Below are 19,890 nucleotides of genomic sequence, written 5' to 3'. Positions count from 1 at the left end.
CTTAAGAATGAAGGAGAACAGGGTGGGAAAACAGCATGAAGGGAGGTAAATATGCTAGGTTGCTTGAACTTCATCTTTGAGGTCAAATCAGTGAGAGGTTTTGAAAACCATGAAGTTTTCCTATATTTTACTGTGACAATGTAAACAGCAGAGCAGTACCTTTTTTTAAACAGCATTTGCATTCATTGCCAAAGTTAATAGTCAGTAAAGTGTATAAACAGATGATATTCAGTGAAGATGTAGCATTTGAACCGTTGTTTATTGTCGCTCCCCCTCTTCGTGGAGGAATGACACAGGACCCTGCGCTGTTCTTTTGTCTGCTCGGCCCTTCCCGGGTTTGCTGCTGGTTCTTCCCGGGTTGGCTACCGACCCTTCCACCTCCGTGGAAGGGCGGTTCCCCCTGCCACTTTCCCCACTTCCACGGGGGAGCGGCACACCACCGGCCGGCCGGCTCTCTCGGGGGCTGCTCAGGTGTTCCTTCAGATAGATGTTCCTGGTGCATGTTGTCTCTCTCCTCCTTTATAGTCCTCTTCCACCAATCCCAACTCTGCTACCCACACGCCGAGTATGCTGCTCTCCTCCAATCAGGAGCAGGTCCTGCTGTTTATTGGTTGAACTGGAGGCAGCTGTGTAGAAGCTGTTTCCTCCTCTCCCAGCGCCATATTGTGGGAGAGCAGATGCATAGAATAAGTCTTAATTCCAGTAACAGTCTAGTCCGAGTTGCTCCCAGTTGCTCCCCACAGTTTATCACTACTCTCTAAATCCACTGATTTTTCTGTCTTGCCAGTCTAAAACTACATCATGAGACATGATAAGCTCAGAAATTCACCTTTGCTTTGGCTTGTATGACACTATGCCTGGTTCTCCATTTCCTTACCTGGGCACCCTGGTTTTTTTTTGTTCTTGTTTTATTTCATTGTTTTCATGGGTAATCTCACCCATTTCCATGGCTTTATTTACCACCTGTATTCCAGTGATTCCCACATCTCTCTCTAAAGTTCAGACCTAAATTTGCAACTAAATATTAGATGTAGAGATGTCTCAAATTCATTGTGTAAAATATTGAACTTTATTTCTCTCTCCTCCTAGGATCTGTCTAGGATTCTAAACTAGAAATCTGAGTCATCTGGGCTAAATTTCAAAGGAATTTAGAGATTATCCTCTTGAACATCCTTATTTTATAACCAGGAAAATGAGACCCATGTAGGTAAAGTAAATTGATCATTGTCTGCAAAACCTGTCAAAACCAGGGTTAGAAGCTAGAAAACACAATATCTAATAGTACCTGCAAACACGTAGGAGGAATTGCTTTTTGATTCTGGCAGTTTTTTTCCATTTCTGCAGTAACATTGGCCTAGTTCACATCTTCCTCATTTGTCATCAAATTCAACTATTATGTAAATAACATAATATAGGAGTAAATGCAGAGGATTGAAATCAGGTGTTTCTAGATCCAGGCATATGACTTGATGGAGCTAGTCTCTTTGAGCCTTATTTTGCTTCAGTTTTGCGAAAGAAACTTTATTGAATAGTAACTTGTATGGCAAATAAAAGCCAGACCTTTTTTCTTTTTAAATATTTGTTTATTTGAAATTCAGAGTTACAGAGAGAGAGAGAGGAGAGGCACAGAGAGAGAGAGAGAGAGAGAGAGAGATCTTCCATCCACTAGTTCACTCCCCAAATGGCCACAATGGCCAGGAGTGGGCCAGGCCGAAGTCAGGGGTCAGGAGCTTCTTCCAGGTCTCCCAGGTGGGTGCAGGGACCAAGGACTTGGGCCATCTTCTGCTGCTTTCCCAGGCACAGCTGGTAAGTGGAGCAGCTGGGACTTAAACTGGTTCCCATATGGGATGCCCACACTGCAGACAATGGCCTAACTCACTGTGCCACCGCACCAGCCCCAAAACCAGACTTCTTAGTGTAGTTTTCAAGGCCCTCCCCAATTGACCTCTACCTGTTTTTGTAGTTTTTATTTCTTCTTTACTCTATGATCTATCCCCACTAGATTATTACTATCCAGAATACTATAAACAGTTCTTGTTTAGTTTGTTTCTTGTGTCTACAATGCAATTTTCTGTCTATGGAAATACTAGTTCCTTAAAGCCTTGTTCAGAAGTCACTTCTCAAAGCATTTTCTGCATTGGAAGAGGAACAGCTGAGACATGAACTGGTGCCCGTATGGGATTCTTGCGTCCCAGGCTGTAGGTTTACCCGCTATGCTACAATGCCAGCCCCTTTTGCTTTCTTTTGAATTGATTCTCTGTGCTCCTTTATTCCATTACTTTTTCTTTGTTAACTTTGGTAATGTTATACTCTAGTTGCTATTGTTTCTAATACCAGAAATTACATTATTGTTGTATGTTACCTTTTTTTTTTTTAAGATTTACCCTCATAGTTACTAGTATTGCTGTTTACCATTGTTTATGCATTTAAAATTTCCCTAGTGAGTCTTTTGATAATATACATTCAACATCTTTTAGTCATAATTTAATTAACATTTGTTAATTAAAAACATAACAGTGTTTAAAAAAAAACAGTTTTTTCCCATTAGAATGGTATCAAAGTAAGCAAGGACATGGGGAGATATTGATAGTTTTAAATCATTGATAGAAGTATAGATTAGTATGACTGTTCTTTAAGGTACCCTTGCAGTGGTTATTAGAATTAGAAATGTGTATGATCTTTTGATCTAGCAGATAAAATTCTAATCTTACCCCTTGAATAATGTTCAAAGCACACAAGAAGATGTGAATAGGGATATTTGTAATAAAAGCTTCAAGGCAATATGTGGATTATTTGTTGTAGAGCTCAAAAGGGACTTACATGTTGTCCATAATTTTGAAATCTGTACATTATTAATATAATTAACGAGCATTTTTGAATGTTCAGTGAAAGAAAGGAATTAAGGAATTAAGAGCTAAGGGATGGAAAAGGATACATTACAGAGTATAAGTAGAATTTGATACTAAAGAAGTCATCTTCCAATAAAATATTCAGGAATAAATATAGAAATTGTAATATTGGAACAAAAATTGGCAGACTATCACAAGTCAGGGTGGGAGAGAAGGAACTTGTAGAGTGATGTTCTGCATAAAAATCAATAGATCACTTTGTCTAAATGTCTAAGATTTAAGCAGAAAAAGATACATTCATGTAGGATTGAGAATGCATATGGATTTTTTTTTTTGTTTATGAAACCATTCTTGAATCAATGTCTAAGAATGAAAGTGTTTTTCTTCCAATCTGGAAACGAGGTAAGTTATACTTCCATTAAATGTTGGAATTGAATTTGGTTACCTTGACAGCATTTTTCTGATGAACAGCTATTATTTAGAGATGATGATAATCCCAAAAAGAAGGCATGATAGCAAGTTCCAGATAAACTATAAAGTAGTAATCTTATTCAACCAGCTTATGTAGCTGCTGAGTAGCTTTTTTTTCTCTTATCCATATACCATGGTTACAGGTCCAAAGATCTCAACTTGACAATTAGTGAGCATTTTTGAATGTTCAGTGAAAGAAAGGAATCCTGTTTTATTTAGGCTTGGTTCAGTTTGATTTGGGTTTTTGTTTTGTTTTATTTTTTAGAACATAACTGAGATACTTTATTGGGTAAAAGGGTGATAAACTTTATTTTACTAGTACCACTAGTTACAGTATATAACTTCATTATTTTTCTAAAAAGATTTATTTATTTACTTGAAAGGCAGAGTTACAGAGAGAAAGAGGGAGAAACAAAGAAAGAATCTTCCATCTGCTGGTTCACTCCCCTAATGTCCAGGCTGAAGTGAGAAGCCAGGAACCTCCCCTGTCTCCCACATGGGTGTATGGACCCACGCACTTTGGCTATCTTCCACTGCCCTCTCAGGCACACTAGCAGGGAACTGGATCCAAAGTGGAGCAGCCAGGACTCAAACTGGTGCCCATATAGGATGCCAGTGCTGCAGGCCACCTCTTTACCTGCTATACCACAGCATCGGCCCCTATACTTTATTTTTTTTAAAATAAAGATCAGCTAGTTTATTTAAAAGAGTTACAGAGAGGGAGAGACTCAGAGAGAATGAGATCTTTAATCTGCTGATTCATTCCCCAGTTGGCCACAATGGCCAGGTCAAAGCCAAGGGCCAGGAGCTTCATCTGTGTGTCCCACTTGGGTGCAAGGGCCCAACTTTAAGTCATCTCCTGCTTTCCCAGGCACATTAGCAGGGAGCTGAATTGGAAATGGAGCAGGTGGGACCCTATGAGATACCTGTATCACAGGTAGCAGCTTTGCCCACTGTGCAACAACACTTGCTCTTGGTACATAACTTTAATAACAGGCTTTATTAATTGTAAATATTATTAACATTTTATTTCAGAATAGTTTTAAATTTACAGAAGTTGTGATGTAGTAATACAAAGAATTCCCATATTCCCTTTACCCTGTTTCCCCTGTTAATATCTCATAAATTTTTCAGAATGCATCACACAAAACTTCCCCTATGGTTTGGTTTTGGTTTTGTCTTTTTTTTTTTTTTTTTTTTTTTTTTGACAGGCAGAGTGGACAGTGAGAGAGAGAGACAGAGAGAAAGGTCTTCCTTTTGCCGTTGGTTCACCCTCCAATGGCCGCCGCGGTGATCCAAAGGCAGGAGCCAGGTACTTATCCTGGTCTCCCATGGGGTGCAGGGCCCAAGCACTTGGGCCATTCTCCACTGCCTTCCCAGGCCACAGCAGAGAGCTGGCCTGGAAGAGGGGCAACTGGGACAGAATCTGGCACCCCGACCAGGACTAGAACCGGTGTGCTGGCGCCGCTAGGTGGAGGATTAGCCTAGTGAGCCATGGCGCCGGCCTTGGTTTTGTCTTAAACATTAATATCTAAATTTTAATTTTTCTCTCTCTCTCTCTCTCTCTCTCTTTTTTTTTTTTTTTTTTTTTTTTTTTTGGACAGGCAGAGTTAGACAGTGAGAGAGAGAGACAGAGAGAAAGGTCTTTCTTCTGTTGGTTCACCCCCCTAAATGGCCGCTACAGCCAGCGCGCTGCACCGATCCAAAGCCAGGAGCCAGGTGCTTCCTCCTGGTCTCCCATGTGGGTGCAGTGCCCAGGGACGTGGGCCATCCTCCACTGCCCTCCCGGGCACAGCAGAGAGCTGGACTGGAAGAGGAGCAACCGGGACAGAACCCGGCGCCCCAACTGGGACTAGAACCTGGGGTGCCGGTACTGTAGGTGGAGGATTAGCAAGTGAGCCACGGCGCCGGCCTAAATTTTAATTTTTTAAGAGGTAGAGACAGAGAGAGCTCCCATTTACTCGTTCATTCCTGAAATGCTCATAACAGCCAGGTCTGAAGCAAGCCAAAGCCAGGAGCCCAAAACTCATTTCAGATTTCCCACATGGGTGGCAGGGACCCAAGTATCGAACCATCACTGCTGTCTCTCAGGTTGTTCATTAGCAGGAAGGGGATTTGGAAACAGACTCAGCACTCAATTTCTGTGATTTGAAATGGGCTTGGGTCCTATTTGGGGCATCTTACCCACTGTGCTGAATATGCCCCCCAATTTATTTTTTTAATTCTTTTTGTAATTCAGCTCTTGGTGTATTCCTCATTTCTTCAAAACCTAGAGAGTTCCCAAAATAGTGCGAGAATGTGCACTTCCTATTTCTGTTGCACAAAGGATTTATTTTGTTGTGGGTGAATTTAGTTTAAAACAATATTTCTGAGCCGGCGCCGTGGCTCAATAGGCTAATCCTCCACCTTGCGGCGCCGGCACACCGGGTTCTAGTCCCGGTCGGGGCGCCGGATTCTGTCCCGGTTGCCCCTCTTCCAGGCCAGCTCTCTGCTATGGCCAGGGAGTGCAGTGGAGGATGGCCCAGGTGCTTGGGCCCTGCACCCCATGGGAGACCAGGAAAAGCACCTGGCTCCTGGCTCCTGCCAGGATCAGCGCGGTGCGCCGGCTGCAGCGGCGGCCATTGGAGGGTGAACCAACGGCAAAAAGGAAGACTTTTCTCTCTGTCTCTCTCTCTCTCACTGTCCACTCTGCCTGTCAAAAAAAAAAAAAAAAAAAAAAAAAAAAAAAAAACAATATTTCTAAAACTCTTAATCATGTTCTACCATCTAAACACAATAATATAGAAGCCAAGTTTTTAAGTAAGAATTAGTTAAAATAAGTTCTGTTTTGAATAAACTCTAAAAACACAGATTACCAAATGAATAGTTTTATCTCTTGATACTTCTAGTTCATGAACAGACCCACTGAAAGGAAGTGCTGCTATGGTAACATAACCAGACTGTTATTTGAGACCATACCCAAAATACTTAACTGGCCTGAAACTGTGAGTTTTCAATACCAGTTCTTGCAATTTGCTGTTTAAAGGAAATAGTCAATTCTGTGATCAAAACAATTTGCAATCCTCTCGCAGTAGAATTTTAAAAGTATACTTGAACTAAACAGTTTCTAGGAGTATAAGCTCAAGAATACTAAAGTAGAATATGACTAGAATTGCTAAAATAATTGTCTTCAGTGTATGAAAAGTAATTCATGCAAATCTTTTCTATATGAAAATGAATTGACTTTGGAGAAAAGGATGCTTTGAAGTTTTATTTCCCTGTCATCAGAATGCATGTATCAATTGGGCCAGGTGACTGAATTTTCATTAATTTAACTTTCATCGTTTAATTCAGAAATATATTTGTAAAATTTGGCCTTTGTTAGAAAAAAATCAAAATGTTAAATACTTATTTCACTCAACATAATGTTTTCCAAATTCCTAACAGGGATCACTTTTCAGTTAAAATTTAAACACCTAAGAATAATTGTGTGTTAATTACAGAGTTCAACCAATGGTACTAGAACAAAAAAAAAAATACTAAAATGGATAAAGTATTACATTGTACATCAACCGTCAGGACAAGAGCTGATCAAGTCACTGTTTCTCATACCACTTGTTCTCCTTGATAGGTGACAACTAACTGAGCACCAAAAAGGAAACCTGTTAAAGTGAAATGAACGCTATGAGAAATGGTGACTTGATCAGCCCTCACCCTGACTGTTGATGAGCAGCTTAATATGTTATCCCTCTTAGTATTTTTTTTTGTTTGTTCTACTTAATACTTTTGGTTGAATACTGTAATCAATACACAATTCTTCTTAAGTGCTGAAACTTAACTGAAAAGTGATCGCTGTTAAATATAAGAGTGAGAATAAGAGAGGAAGAGATGTGCAATTCATGACATGCTCAAGCTGACTTACCTCAAACGGTAGAGTTAGAAACATACCAGGGGATTCGAATTCAATCCCATCAAGGTGGCATGTACCAATGCCATCTCACTAGTCCCAGTGATCAATATCTGTTCACAATTGATCATAATGATAGGACTAAGAACCAAAGGGATCACATAAACAAGAATAGTGTCTGCAAATACTAGCTGATAGAATCAAAAAGGGAGAGAATGATCCAACATGGGAAGTGAGATACACAGCAGACCCATAGAATGGCAAATGTCCTAACAGCACTCTGGCCTCAGCCCATAAGGCATGCGGATCCGGCTGAAATGCCCATGAAAGTATTTCAGGCATGGAAAGCCAAGACACTCTGGGGGAAAAAAAAAACCTAAATGAAAGATCTCTGTGAGTGAGATCCCAGTGGAAAGAATGGGTCATCAAAGAAGGAGGTACCTTTCTCTGAAGGGAGGAGAGAACTTCCACTTTGACCATGGCCTTGTCTAAATATGATCAGAGTCAGTGAACTCAGGGGGCTTCCATAGCCTTGGCAGCTCATAACAAGAGCCTAGGGTGATTACTGATGCCACAAACAAGAGTGTCAATTTGTTAAGTCAACAACAAGAGTCACTGTGCACTTACTCCTCATGTAGGATCTTTGTCCTTAGTGTGTTGTACATTGAGATTTAATGTTATAACTAGTACTCAAACAGTATTTTTCACTTTATGTTTCTGTGTGGGAGCAAACTGTTGAAATCTTTACTTAATATATGCTAAATTGATCTTCTGTATATAAAGATAATTGAAAATGAATCTTGATGTGAATGGAAGGGAAGAGGGAGTGGATAAGGGGAGGGTTGCGGGTTGGAGGGACGTTATTGGGGGGGGGGGCATTGTAATCCATATTCTGTACTTTGGAAATTTATATTCATTAAATAAAAGTTAAAAAAAATGTTAAATACTTGTTTAGTTTAGTTCAAGTGACATTTTGATATTGAATACCAGAACAGAGTTGCCCCTGTTTATCTGGTATTTCTATAAAGAATATGATACTACATTTGTGATTTTTCTTGCCCTATGTATTTAAGTTGCTAGGATGTTTAAAAATGCTTCACACTCAGTGGCTATACTTTCCCACAGACATGAAATTTTTTTTTTCCTTTTTAAATTTATTTTATCCCTTGTTCTTTACCACCAAACTTTTATCTTTTATTCAGAATTGATTGGTTTTTTTGTTCTTACTGTTAAGTTTTTTTTTTGAAAAAAAACTCCCTCATCTCTTGGAAGTAAAGGAGTAGGAATATACTCTTATTCAACAAACATTTAATAAATACTTACTGTATGCCAGTTTCAGAATAGCCCATTATTATTCACTTATTTTTGCAGCTCTTTGTTACTTGCATATAAATTACCTAAATTGAATATTATCACAGCTCAGGGAAATGACCTGGATTGTTGTGTTGTTTTGTAGGTAAAATGTGAAGTTGAGGACCAACTCTAATATTAAATGACTTGTGATTAGGATTTCAGTTTTAAATTCTTGGGACAGTTTTCTTTCACTATGTCATTCTGCTTTAAGAATTATAATGTAGGGGCAGGTGGTTAGCCTAGCTGTTTAGATGCCTGGGTCCCATATCACAGTACCCAGGTTTGATCCTAGATCCAGCTCCTGATTCCAGCTTCCTACTAATGGAAACCTGGGAGGCAGGGATGATGATGCAAGTAATTGGGTTCCTGCCACCCATGTCGGAAGCCAGGATTAAGTTCTGGGCTCCTAGTTTTGACCAGGGGCATTGCAAGCATTTGGGGAGTGAACCAGCAAATGGGAGCTTGCTCTCTGTCTCTCAAATATGTTAGATGTTTTTAATAGTTATGTGACATTCAGAGATAAAAGCCTCAGTTAGATTCATATTATCTTGAAAAAGAATTTGGAAAATGTTGATCATCACATTTAACCTTCAATCATAATAGCTTACATCCTACAGGAATTCTTACAAGAAAGAGTGAAGAACAGGGAACAAGTATATTTTATTGTTGCTTAAATAATTTTTTATAAGGTGAACTATTTCTTTTTCTTTTTTAAAGATTTATTTATTATTATTATTTTTATTATTACTAATTTGAAAGTCAGTTACAGAGAAGGAGAAGCAAAGAGAGAGGGAGAGAGAGGGGGATCTTCTGTCCACTGGTTCACTCCCCAAATGACCACAATGGCCAGAGCTGGACCACACTGAAACAGGGAGCCAGGCGTTTCTTCCAGGTCTCCCAGGTGGGTGCAGGAGCCCAAGAACTTAGACCGTCATCTGCTGCTTTCCCAGGTGTATTAGCAGGGAACTGGATTGGAAGTGGAGCAGCGAGGACTCGAACCAGTGCCCATATGGGATGCCGACGGTGCAGGCAGAGCCTTAACCTTCTGTGCCACAGTGCAGGCCCCTAAATAATTTTTAATGTAGTTGTAAAGTGTAATTCGAGCTTAGAGAATTTTTAAAATAGAAAGGCATAATATAAAAACTAGAATTTAATTTGAATCTCACTCATCTTGTAAATTAAAGGAAATCTTACACATCACATAATGACTACCGTCATAAGTAGCAAGCTCAATTCAACCTTTGTATTGTACTCAAAAGGTACTAGAGGTTCCCCACACCCCCAGTACATATATTAAATACATCCAGCTAGGAGCTGGTGTGGTGGTACAGCTACTGCCTGTGACTCCATCATCCCGTATGAGTGCTGGTTTGGTTCCATATGCTCTACTTCCAATCCAACTCCCTTCTGATGCACCAAAGAAAGCCGCAGAGGATGGCCCAAGTGCTTTGGCCCCTGTCACTCATGTGGGAGACCTGGATGGAGTTCCAGGGTCCTAATTTTGACCTTTCCCAGCCCTAGCCATTGGGCCATTTGGGGAGTGAACCAGTGGATGCAAGATCCTCTCTCTCTCTCTCCTGCTCTCTCTTCTCTCTCTCTTATCTATCTTTCAAATAATAAAACAAATAAATCTTTTTAAAATTAAAAAAAATTCAGATACTGATTATGTATGTATAAAAATTCCAGGTTATTAATTCTTACATATTTTTTTTCTAGGTTAATGGAAAAGGTTCATTATGGTGTGTTGATCCAGAATACAAACCCAATCTTATACAGGCACTGAAGAAACAACCTTATCCCTCAGCACCAACATCTTACACCTCTCCTGAATCTCTACAAAGGTAAGGATCTTCCATATAAATTTAACTCTCAGTGGTGATTTCTGAGATTTTATTGTAAGATAAAGAAATGTAACAAGGATTTAGGGTTTTTTTTTTTTTTCATACAGAGAATTATTTATAGGTTAGACAGTAGCCTAAGGCATTTTTTAAGGTTTATTTATGTTTTTGAAAGTTAGAACTTAGAGACAGGCAGAGAGAGAGAGAGAGAGAGAGAAAGGTCTTCCATCTGCTGGTTCACTCCCCAGATGGGCGCAACAGCTGGAGCTGTGCCCATCTGAAGCCAGGAGCCAGGAACTTCCTCCAGGTCTTCCATGCGGATGCAGGGGCCAAAAAACTGGGCCATCTTCTACTGCTTTCCTAGGCCATAGCAAAGAGCTGGATCAGAAGTAGTGCAGCCGGGACTTAAACCAGCACACATATGGGATGCCAGCACTGCAGGTGGTGGCCCTGAAGGCATTTTTACTTAGACTAGTTTGTATTTTCCTATAACTGCCCTTGAATTTTGTTTTTGTTCATTTATTTTTTCAAGATATCTTTTTATATATTTGAAAGGCATAGTGATATAAAGAGAGGGAGAGACAGAGAAAGAAAGAGCATTCCATCTACTGCTTCACTCCCTGAATGGCTACAACAGCTGGAGCTAGTCCGTACCAAAGCCAGGAGCCTGGAACTCTATCCAGGTCTCTTGTGGGTAGCAGGGCCCAAGTACTCGGGCTATGTTCTGCTGTTTTCCCAACACATTAATAGTAAGCTGAATCAGAAGCAGAGCAGCCAGAACTCAAGCCAGCACTCTGAATCAGGATGACAGCATTGCAGGCAACAGCTTAACCCACTGTGCCACAATGCTAGCCCCAACTTTGGTTCTTAAACCCAGTGACTCCTTATTCACCTTCTAGCTTGCTTGTTTTATGTTAAATCCAAAAATGATATGACCTCCTTAAATCTGATTTTGTTTCTTTTTCCCAAAGAAGGGTTCAAAAATGCTAGATTTTTCACTTTTTTAAAGATAGTCTATAGGGGCCTGACATTGTGGCATAGCAGGTAAAGCCACTGCCTGCAGTGCTGGCATCCTGTATGGGTGCAGGTTCAAGTCCTGGCTATTCCGCTTCCCATCCAGCTCTCTGCTATGGCCTGAGAAAGCAGTAGAAGATGGCCCAACTCCTTGAGCCCCTGCACTCACATGGGAGACCTGGTAGAAGTTCTCTGCCTCTGCCTCTCTGTAACTCTGCCTTTCAAATAAATGAGTAAACCTTAAAAAAAAAAAAAAAAAAAGATAGTCTGTAGTGCTTGACCTGTTTTTTGAAAACTTTTTTTAAAGTTTTAATAAAACAATAACTGAAAAATTTTTAAATATATATAAAGTCTAAGCCGCAAAAATTTTCAGTATATCATGTTAATATCAGGTTATTGGATTTTTTTGAAAAGCAGAGTTATAGAGAGAAGCAGGGAGAGACAGAGGAATCCTCTGTCTATTGCTTCACTCTCCAGAACTCCACACTGGCCCAGAACTGTGCCAGGCTGAAGCCAGGAGTCCAGAGCTTCTTGCATTTCTCCCATGTGGGTTCAGGGGCCCAAGCATTTCCTAGGCACATTATTAGCAGGGAGTTGGATTGAAAGTGGAGCAGCTGGATCTTGAATTGGTGCCCATAAGGGATGCCAACATCACAGGCAGCTGCTTAACCTGCTATGTGACAACACTGGTCCCTAATTTGGATCCTTTAAATATTGCTCGATAGCTTTTAGAGTGGTTGTAACTGATCTAGAGGGAAAAAAAAAAAAAAACCTGGAAAGTCTTAAGTTGAAATACCATATATAAACGCATTGAAATTAACCATATTTGTAGATTAGATGGATTGTTTAAATAGAACTGAGCGGTTATTTTCTTGTGAAATGAAACCTACAAAAAGTTATCTGAGTATCATCATTTGGGAATTGCTATCTTCTTTATTAGTTAATATTGATTTTTTTTGAGGTGTTCTAATTAAATAATTATCCCAAAACATATGGAAAGTTCTGCTTATGTTCACTTATGTGTTTTGTGAGAGATATTCTCAAAAAGTTAATGTAGGGGCCAGCGCTGTGGCGTAGTAGGCTAAGCCTCTGCCTGTATTGCTGGCATCCCATATGGGCGCCGGTTCATGTCCTGGCTGCTCTTCTTCCAACTCAGCTCTCTGCTTATGGCCTGGGAAAGAAGTGAAAGTTAGCCTAAGTGCTTGAGCCCCCACACCTGTGTGGGAGACCTGGAAGAAGCTCCTGGCTCCTGGCGTTAGATCGGCTCAGCTTTGCTCTGGCCAATGCAGCTGTGTGGGGAATGACCCAGGGGATGGAAGACCTTTCTCTGTCTCTCCCACTCTCTCTGTAACTCTACCTCTCAAATAAATAAATAAAATCTTTAAAAAAAAAAAAAAAAAGTTGGGCCAGCGCTGTTGCATAGTGGGCTAAGCCTCTGCCTGTGGTGCGGAAATCCATGTAGGCAGCAGTTCAAGTCCCAGTTGTTCCTCTTCCAGTCTAGCTCTCTGCTATGGCCTATGAAAGCAGTGGAAGATGGCCCAGGTTCTTAGGCCCTTGTACCCGCATGGGAGACCCAAAGGAGGCTCCTGGCTCCTGGCTTTGGATCAGTTTAGCTTCGTCCATTGCGGCCATCTAGGTAGTGAGCCAGTGGATGGAAGACCTTTCTCTCTGTCTCTCCCTCTCTCTGTCTATAATTCTGCCTCAAATAAGTAAATAAAACCTTAAAAAACAACAACAACAAAAGGTGCTATCCCTTTAAAAAAAAGTTAATGGAAAATACATGTTATAAAAATCCAGTGCTTGAGGCCGGTGCCGGGGTTCACTAGGCTAATCCTCCGCCTTGCGGTGCCGGCACACCGGGTTCTAGTCCTGGTCGGGGTGCCGGATTCTGTCTCGGTTGCCCCTCTTCCAGGCCAGCTCTCTGCTGTGGCCAGGGAGTGCAGTGGAGGATGGCCCAAGTGCTTGGGCCCTGCACCCCATGGGAGACCAGGAGAAGCACCTGGCTCCTGCCATCGGATCAGCGTGGTGCGCCGGCTGCAGCGCGCCGGCCACAGCAGCCATTGGAGGGTGAACCAATGGCAAAGGAAGACCTTTCTCTCTGTCTCTCTCTCTCTCACTGTCCACTCTGCCTGTCAAAAAAATAAAATAAAATAAAATATCCAGTGCTTGAAATTCAAGTTTTTTGACACCAAAGTAAATTTGTTTTTATTTGTTTTTTTAAAGATTTATTTATGGGTCCGGCACTGTGGTGTAGCAGGTGAAGCCACTGCCTGTGGCCATTTGGTGAGTGAGCTAGCAGATGGAAGATCTTTCTCTGTGTCTTTCCCTCTCCCTCTCTTACTCTGCCTTTCAAATAAATAAATAAATCTTTTAAAAAAATTTTTATTTGAAAGACAGTGACAGAGAGAGAGAGAGAAATATCTCATCTATCCATTGATTCACTCCCCAATGTCCACAAAACCAGGTCCAGGCCAGGCCAAAGCTAGGAGCTAGTAGCTTCATAGTGGTCTCCCACATGGATGCCAAGGGCCCAGGTGCTTCAGCCATCTTCCACTGCCTTCCCAGGCACATTAGCAGGAAACTGGATCAGTAGCAGAGTAGTTGGGACTCGAACCAGCACTCTAGTTTGAGATGCTGTTGTCTTAAGCAGTGGCTTAACCCACTATATCTCAACTTTATTTTTTAATTTTTCTAATTCCATCTTTTTCATAGATGTTTACCTATGCTATTTTTTTATTTTCAAAAAGATTTACTTAAATATTTTTAAAGCAGAGAGAGTTAGAGTTCATTCTTCCATCCACTAGTTGACTCCCCAAATGCCTATAACAGCCAAGGTTAAGCAAAGATGAAGCCATGAGCCTGAAATTCTATCTGAGTCTTCAGTGTGGATGGCAGGGACTCAAGTGCTTGAGTCATCATCTACTGCTTCTCAGGAGCATTAACAGGGAGCTTAAAGTGAAGCAGAGTAGCTAGGAGTTGCACCAGCACTGTGATATGGGATGCAGTTGTCCCAAGTGACCGCTTAGCCCACTGCACCACAATGCCCACCCCACCTGCATTGTTTTTTTGATTAAATATTAAATGGGAGAATCCACTATTTTTTGTAAGCCATCACAAATATATTTTACTGTACCTTTGATATCTTGCGTTTTCATGTTTATATTTTTTTAGCCTTGTAAGTTGAAGTGGTAAAGGTAATTTTTCAGGTATTTTAAAAAGGTGGATAAGACCACAGCACAGAGGTGTATAGTCTTTGACTTTAGAACTTAATATATAATGAAATATTTTTTCCTATTTGTCCTATGACATTTCCATCTGACATGCTTTTGTGTAGCCTTCATGTTATAATTCATAAGCAATATATATAAGGTTCTAAATAGAAAATAAACTTTTTATCTAGTCAGCAACAGATTTTCTTAATATTACCGTTAATTCCAAAGATCAGAAATGCAGTTTATACCAAAAATGTTTATATTTCTGGGATTAAAAAAAGATTAAACTGCTTGTATCTTTCCATAGATATATAAATATTTATATATAATATAAATATATAAATATATTTATATAAATATATTTCATATAATATATATTTATATGTAATATATAGATATTTATAAATATGTAATTTAGCTACGAGAGAATTATAAATATATATATATAATTTAGCCTAGAGATAGAGAGATCTTCTATCTGTTAGTTTATTCACCAAATGTCCACAATAGACAGGGCCAGCCCAGGCTGAACTGGGAGCCAGGAACTCCACCCCAGTCTAACATGTGGGTGGCAGGAATCCAAGTACTTGGACCTTCATCTGCTGCCTACCAGGTGCATTAACAGGAAGCTGGGTCAGAATCCAAGGCAAGACTGGACCTCAGGCACTCCAGTAGAGAATTCAAGTATCCCAAACAGCTGTTTAACTCTCTGTGCCACAACACCCACCTTCAGAGATTGTTCTTATGTAATTTTCACAACAGCTCTATATAGGAGATCTAATTATTCCTGTTTTACAGATGAAGAAACTAAGAAATTAATTATTTTGCCTTGAAATATCCAAATAATTTTTAAATCTAGGACCTTATGTTTTTCCCACTTTAGTAGTCTTTTCCCAGACTGAGTAGTATTAGCAATGAAAACAAGTTAAAGGGGGCCAGCATTATGGCATAGTGGGTCAAGCCGCTACCTGCAGTGCCAGCATCCCATATGGGCACCGGTTCATGTCCCAGATGCTCCACTTCTGACCCAGCCCTCTGCTTATGGCATGCGAAAAGCAGCACAAAATGGGCCAGGTATTTGGGCCTCTGCCACCCACATGGGAAACCTGGATGAAACTCCCTGCTCCCAGCTTTGGCCTGGTCCAGCCCTGGCCGTTTCAGCCATGTGGAGAGTGAACTAGGGGATGGAATATCTCTTGCTTTCTTTCTCTGTAACTCTGACTTTCATTAGAAATAAATCTATTTTTAAAAAAGCAAGTTGAAGAATTCATATTTTTATGTATAAGTTAGCTGTACTTGTGACTACTATGAAAAGTGACATACAGATTATAAGCACATTTCTCTTTTCTCTTTATTTTTCAGTGGTTCTTTATCACCTCAGTACTTAAGCTCTGTACTCAAGCAGAACCAAGTGCAAACCCTCAAAGGTATGTGTGAAGATCCGTGTTTAAAATAATGAGAACTCAGGTCAAAGTTCAGGATTTTTTTTTCTTTAATTTCCTAATTATATAAGTATTATTTGTTAATTATAGTCTTTTAAAAATGTTTATTTTTATTTTATTTGAAAAGTCAGAGAGAGATCTTCCATCTGCTGGGGTACTGCTCCCCAAATGTCCATAACAGCTAGGACCACACCAGACTGAAGCGCTGGAGCCTGGCATAATCTGTACTGCAGTACTTGAGGCATCACCTGCTACCTCCCTGGATGCACATTAGCAGGAAGCTGAATAGGCAGTGGAGTCGCCACAGCAAGGCACTCTGATACACAATGTGGGCATTCTAAGAGGCAGCTTGTGCCTCTGCTCCAAATGCCCACCCCCTCTGATTACTTTTACGTGTATTTTGTCTTGAAAATAGGATTTAACTTCAGTAGAATTATCCTTTTAGATCTATCTTAGACTAGAATAGGGGTTGGCAAACAATGACTCCCTGACCATATCTAGCCTGTCACCTGTGTTTTGTGTGGTCTGTGAGCTAAGAATGGTTTTACATTTGTAAAATGGCTAGAAAAAAATTCAAAATAGCAATATTCAAGACTTAAAAATTTGCTACAACAGCAGAGTTCAATAGTTGCAGCAGAGACCTACATGTTATATTCTTGATTTTACTTCTTGGCCTGCAAAACCTAACATGTTTACTTTCTGACCCTTCACTGAAGAACTTTGCTACCCCTTAGGTTAGATATAGTTCTGAATATTTCTATAGGTTGTTTGTATAAAGAACTTCAAGAAGGCAGTAAATTAAGTTTTTTAGAATTCTGTTTACTTTTTGAAAGCATATATATCAAAAAATTAGTATGATTTTTTCTGCTTATAGTTAATATTGTGAGTTAGTCGTATATTAAAATAAGTGTCTAGCATTCTTGTTTTGGAGACTAGAGATATTTCTACAACTTTTGAAAATATAAATTCTCAGACTGAAGCCTTTCTGTATATCAGAGATTTTTGGCTCTTTGGAACTATACTAAGTTGAGCCTCAGAGGCTGTGCTGTGACCTATAAAAATAAGGGATGGAATGAGTGTGAAAAAGCTTCAGTGAACTCTACAAAGAAGTTAAGTGAATAGGCAATCCGTTTCAGAAAATGTTCTGCCTTAATATAAGGCACATATCTGTTTTCCTTTTTCCTTCATGAGTAAGTGTGGTTTCTCTGTACATTTAGATATTGCTGAAACTCCTTTATCTTTTTATTACCTCAGCTTTATTCTTTGAAAATTATTTAATATGTCTGTTTTGAGAATAAATTTTTTGTGAATTTGGGGTTTACTTAAAATTTCTTCTTGATTTTGTACCATTCCACCCACATTATGATTCTTCCTTTGGAGAGCAGATATTTCCACAAGTTCTCCCACTAGTTTCAGCCACAGTCTTTCATAACTAGAGCAGAGGTACTTCTCTGTCGTAACTATACAAATTATGGCTTATCTCTCCAGAGCTGGTAACACTTTGGTTCCTCCTTCCCTAGTTATAGTTACTTTGTGCAGGATGGTTGGTAATTTCATTTAAAATAAATGCATGTCTCTTCTAGAATAGAACACAAAATTGTTATGAATTTTAAGGAAAGAACATAAGAACTCACAAAAACTTCAGACAGTTTATAGAGAAGATCTATTAGAGGAGAAGATGTGATACTTTGAGCCAAGCTTCAAAAGATGGGAAGATATTTGACCTTCAGGTTGGATAAAAGGCAGGGGATTTTGGCAGAAAGAATCATAGGCAGTAGAGAAAGGTATCTGGCAGTTGCTGAGAATTTGGGAGCCTGATGAATATGACTGAAGCCTAGGACTATATAGGAGGACTAGGTAGATGTCATTTAGCATGACCAAGGCAAATGAAGCAGTAGTTTAAAAGCTTATTTAATATTATAAGGAGTTTGAACTTCTTCCTCTAACTAATATTAGTAAACACTAAGCTGCCTACCATGATGCTTTGCATGCATTATCTTATTTAATCCTTACAGCTGAGGTATGGTTACCCTCTATTACAAATAAAGAAGCTGAACTCTGGAGATGTTAAGTAGCTTTCTCAAGGTCACACATCTAGTAAATGGAAGAAGGATGCAGAGCCTGCACTCCGACCAGAAATGAGGCCCTGAGGAGCTACTGAAGAACTTTAAATAATGAAGTAACAGCATCAGTTTTAAATTTTATGAAAATTAGTTAAGTATCATTGTTGGGCTCTAATATTAAAGCTTATTAGTCATCTATTACTTCAAAGAGTCATGTTTACTGATCATTACATTAGAGCTACCTTTAGGCACATGAGTATTAAGAGAGGTTAGGTTTTGGAATTCCAGAAACCACCATCAGCCAAAACAGTTATAACGGTTTGTCTAGCATATAGTTGTCTCTCCTGCTCAACCTACTAATTTTATGTTCCAATATTCATATTACAGCATTGCATAATAGGTAGATGAGACAGTCTCCTACTGATACTACAAAACAAAATATTGTGGGGGTCAATATTTTGGTTTTGTGTGGGTCTAGGTATAGTCATCTGTTTAAAAATATTACTGAGCTGGCCGGCGTCGCGGTTCACTAGACTAATCCTCCATCTGCACCGCCGGCACCCCGGGTTCTAGTCCCAGTTGGGGTGCCAGATTCTGTCCCGGTTGCTCCTCTTCCAGTCCAGCTCTCTGCTGTGTCCCAGGAAGGCAGTGGAGGATGACCCAAGTGCTTAGGCCCTGCACCCGCATGGGAGACCAGGAGGAAGCACCTGGCTTTGGATTGGCACAGCGCGCCAGCCTTAGTGGCCATTTAGGGGGTGAACCAACGGAAAAAGGAAGACCTTTCTCTCTGTCTCTCTCTTGCTCACTGTAAATCTGCCTGTAAAAAAAAAAAGAAAGAAAAAAAATATTAGTGAGCTGTGATTGGTGTGCTTGTAGGCACTGGAGTACATCGTTGAACAAAGACAAAAAGAGAACTTAGTCCAATTAGTAAAATTTAGCATTAATATATAAAATACCTAATATACTACAAATATATATAAAATTTAAGTGGCTGATGGGGATGTTAAGGGCAAAGTGCAAATCTAAATTCAGATTGAAGCATAATTTATATCTTAATGAAGTAAAATAGTGGTCCAGACACCTTAAAGTATTGGTAGTTTATTTTAATTGCTTCTTTGCTTCAAAGAAATAAATGTGGGAGTGGCTCTGTGTCATAGTAGATTAAGCCTCTACCTGTTGCACCAGCATCCCTTATTGTCACCGGTTGTGTCTCGGCTGCTCCTGTTCCTATCTAGCTCTTTGCTGATGGCCTGGAAAGGCAGTAGATGACCCAAGTGCTTGGGCCACTTCACTGGCGTGGGAGACTCGGAAGAAGCTCCTAGCTCCTGGCTTCAGATCAGCCCAGCTTCAACCGTTGTGGCCATTTGGGGAGTGAACCAGCAGATGGAAGACCTTTCTCTCTGTCTCTCCCTCTCTTTGTCTGTAACTCTGCCTCTCGAATAAATAAATCAATCTTAAAAAAAAAAAAAAAAAGTAAATTTGAATGCTCTGTAAATATGTGTTCATTTTGATAGAGGCAATAAATCTATGTATAGTTAGTTATTACTGAGCTATACCCATTTAAATTGTGCTTTTACATTGCTCATATAATTGCTACAATGGACTGAAAATAAGACAACAAAAGCACTCACTTGGGGCAAAAAATAAAAGTAGCATCTTTTTCTTGTTTCTCAGTTATTAGTAATTCCCAATATCACAACTAAGGAAAAATAAGCCAGAAGGTAAAAATTAACGATTTTGACTGAGCTTTATTTGAACAGAT

The 19,890-nt window shown here is 39.8% G+C and overlaps 1 protein-coding gene across 23 annotated transcripts in view; it reads left to right on the top strand.

Annotated features, from left to right (window-relative positions):
* The window catches only part of FOXN2 (forkhead box N2), a 79,068-nt gene that overhangs the window by 41,755 nt on the left and 17,423 nt on the right, over nucleotides 1-19,890 (top strand). For 13 of the 23 annotated variants that reach the window (XM_070069167.1, XM_070069162.1, XM_070069163.1 and 10 more), the window contains 2 exons: nucleotides 10,276-10,400; nucleotides 15,986-16,050. In XM_070069167.1, coding sequence (XP_069925268.1) covers nucleotides 10,276-10,400; nucleotides 15,986-16,050 — 190 coding nt within the window. Of the gene's footprint in view, nucleotides 1-6,208; nucleotides 6,305-10,275; nucleotides 10,401-15,985; nucleotides 16,051-19,890 lie in introns of all 23 variants that reach the window. The other 10 variants (XM_051842941.2, XM_051842940.2, XM_070069157.1 and 7 more) reach the window with 1 other exon arrangement.

This window comes from Oryctolagus cuniculus, chromosome 2 (assembly GCF_964237555.1).
Source record: "Oryctolagus cuniculus chromosome 2, mOryCun1.1, whole genome shotgun sequence".
NCBI lineage: Eukaryota > Metazoa > Chordata > Mammalia > Lagomorpha > Leporidae > Oryctolagus > Oryctolagus cuniculus.
This window is presented reverse-complemented; position numbering and strand designations above follow the sequence as displayed.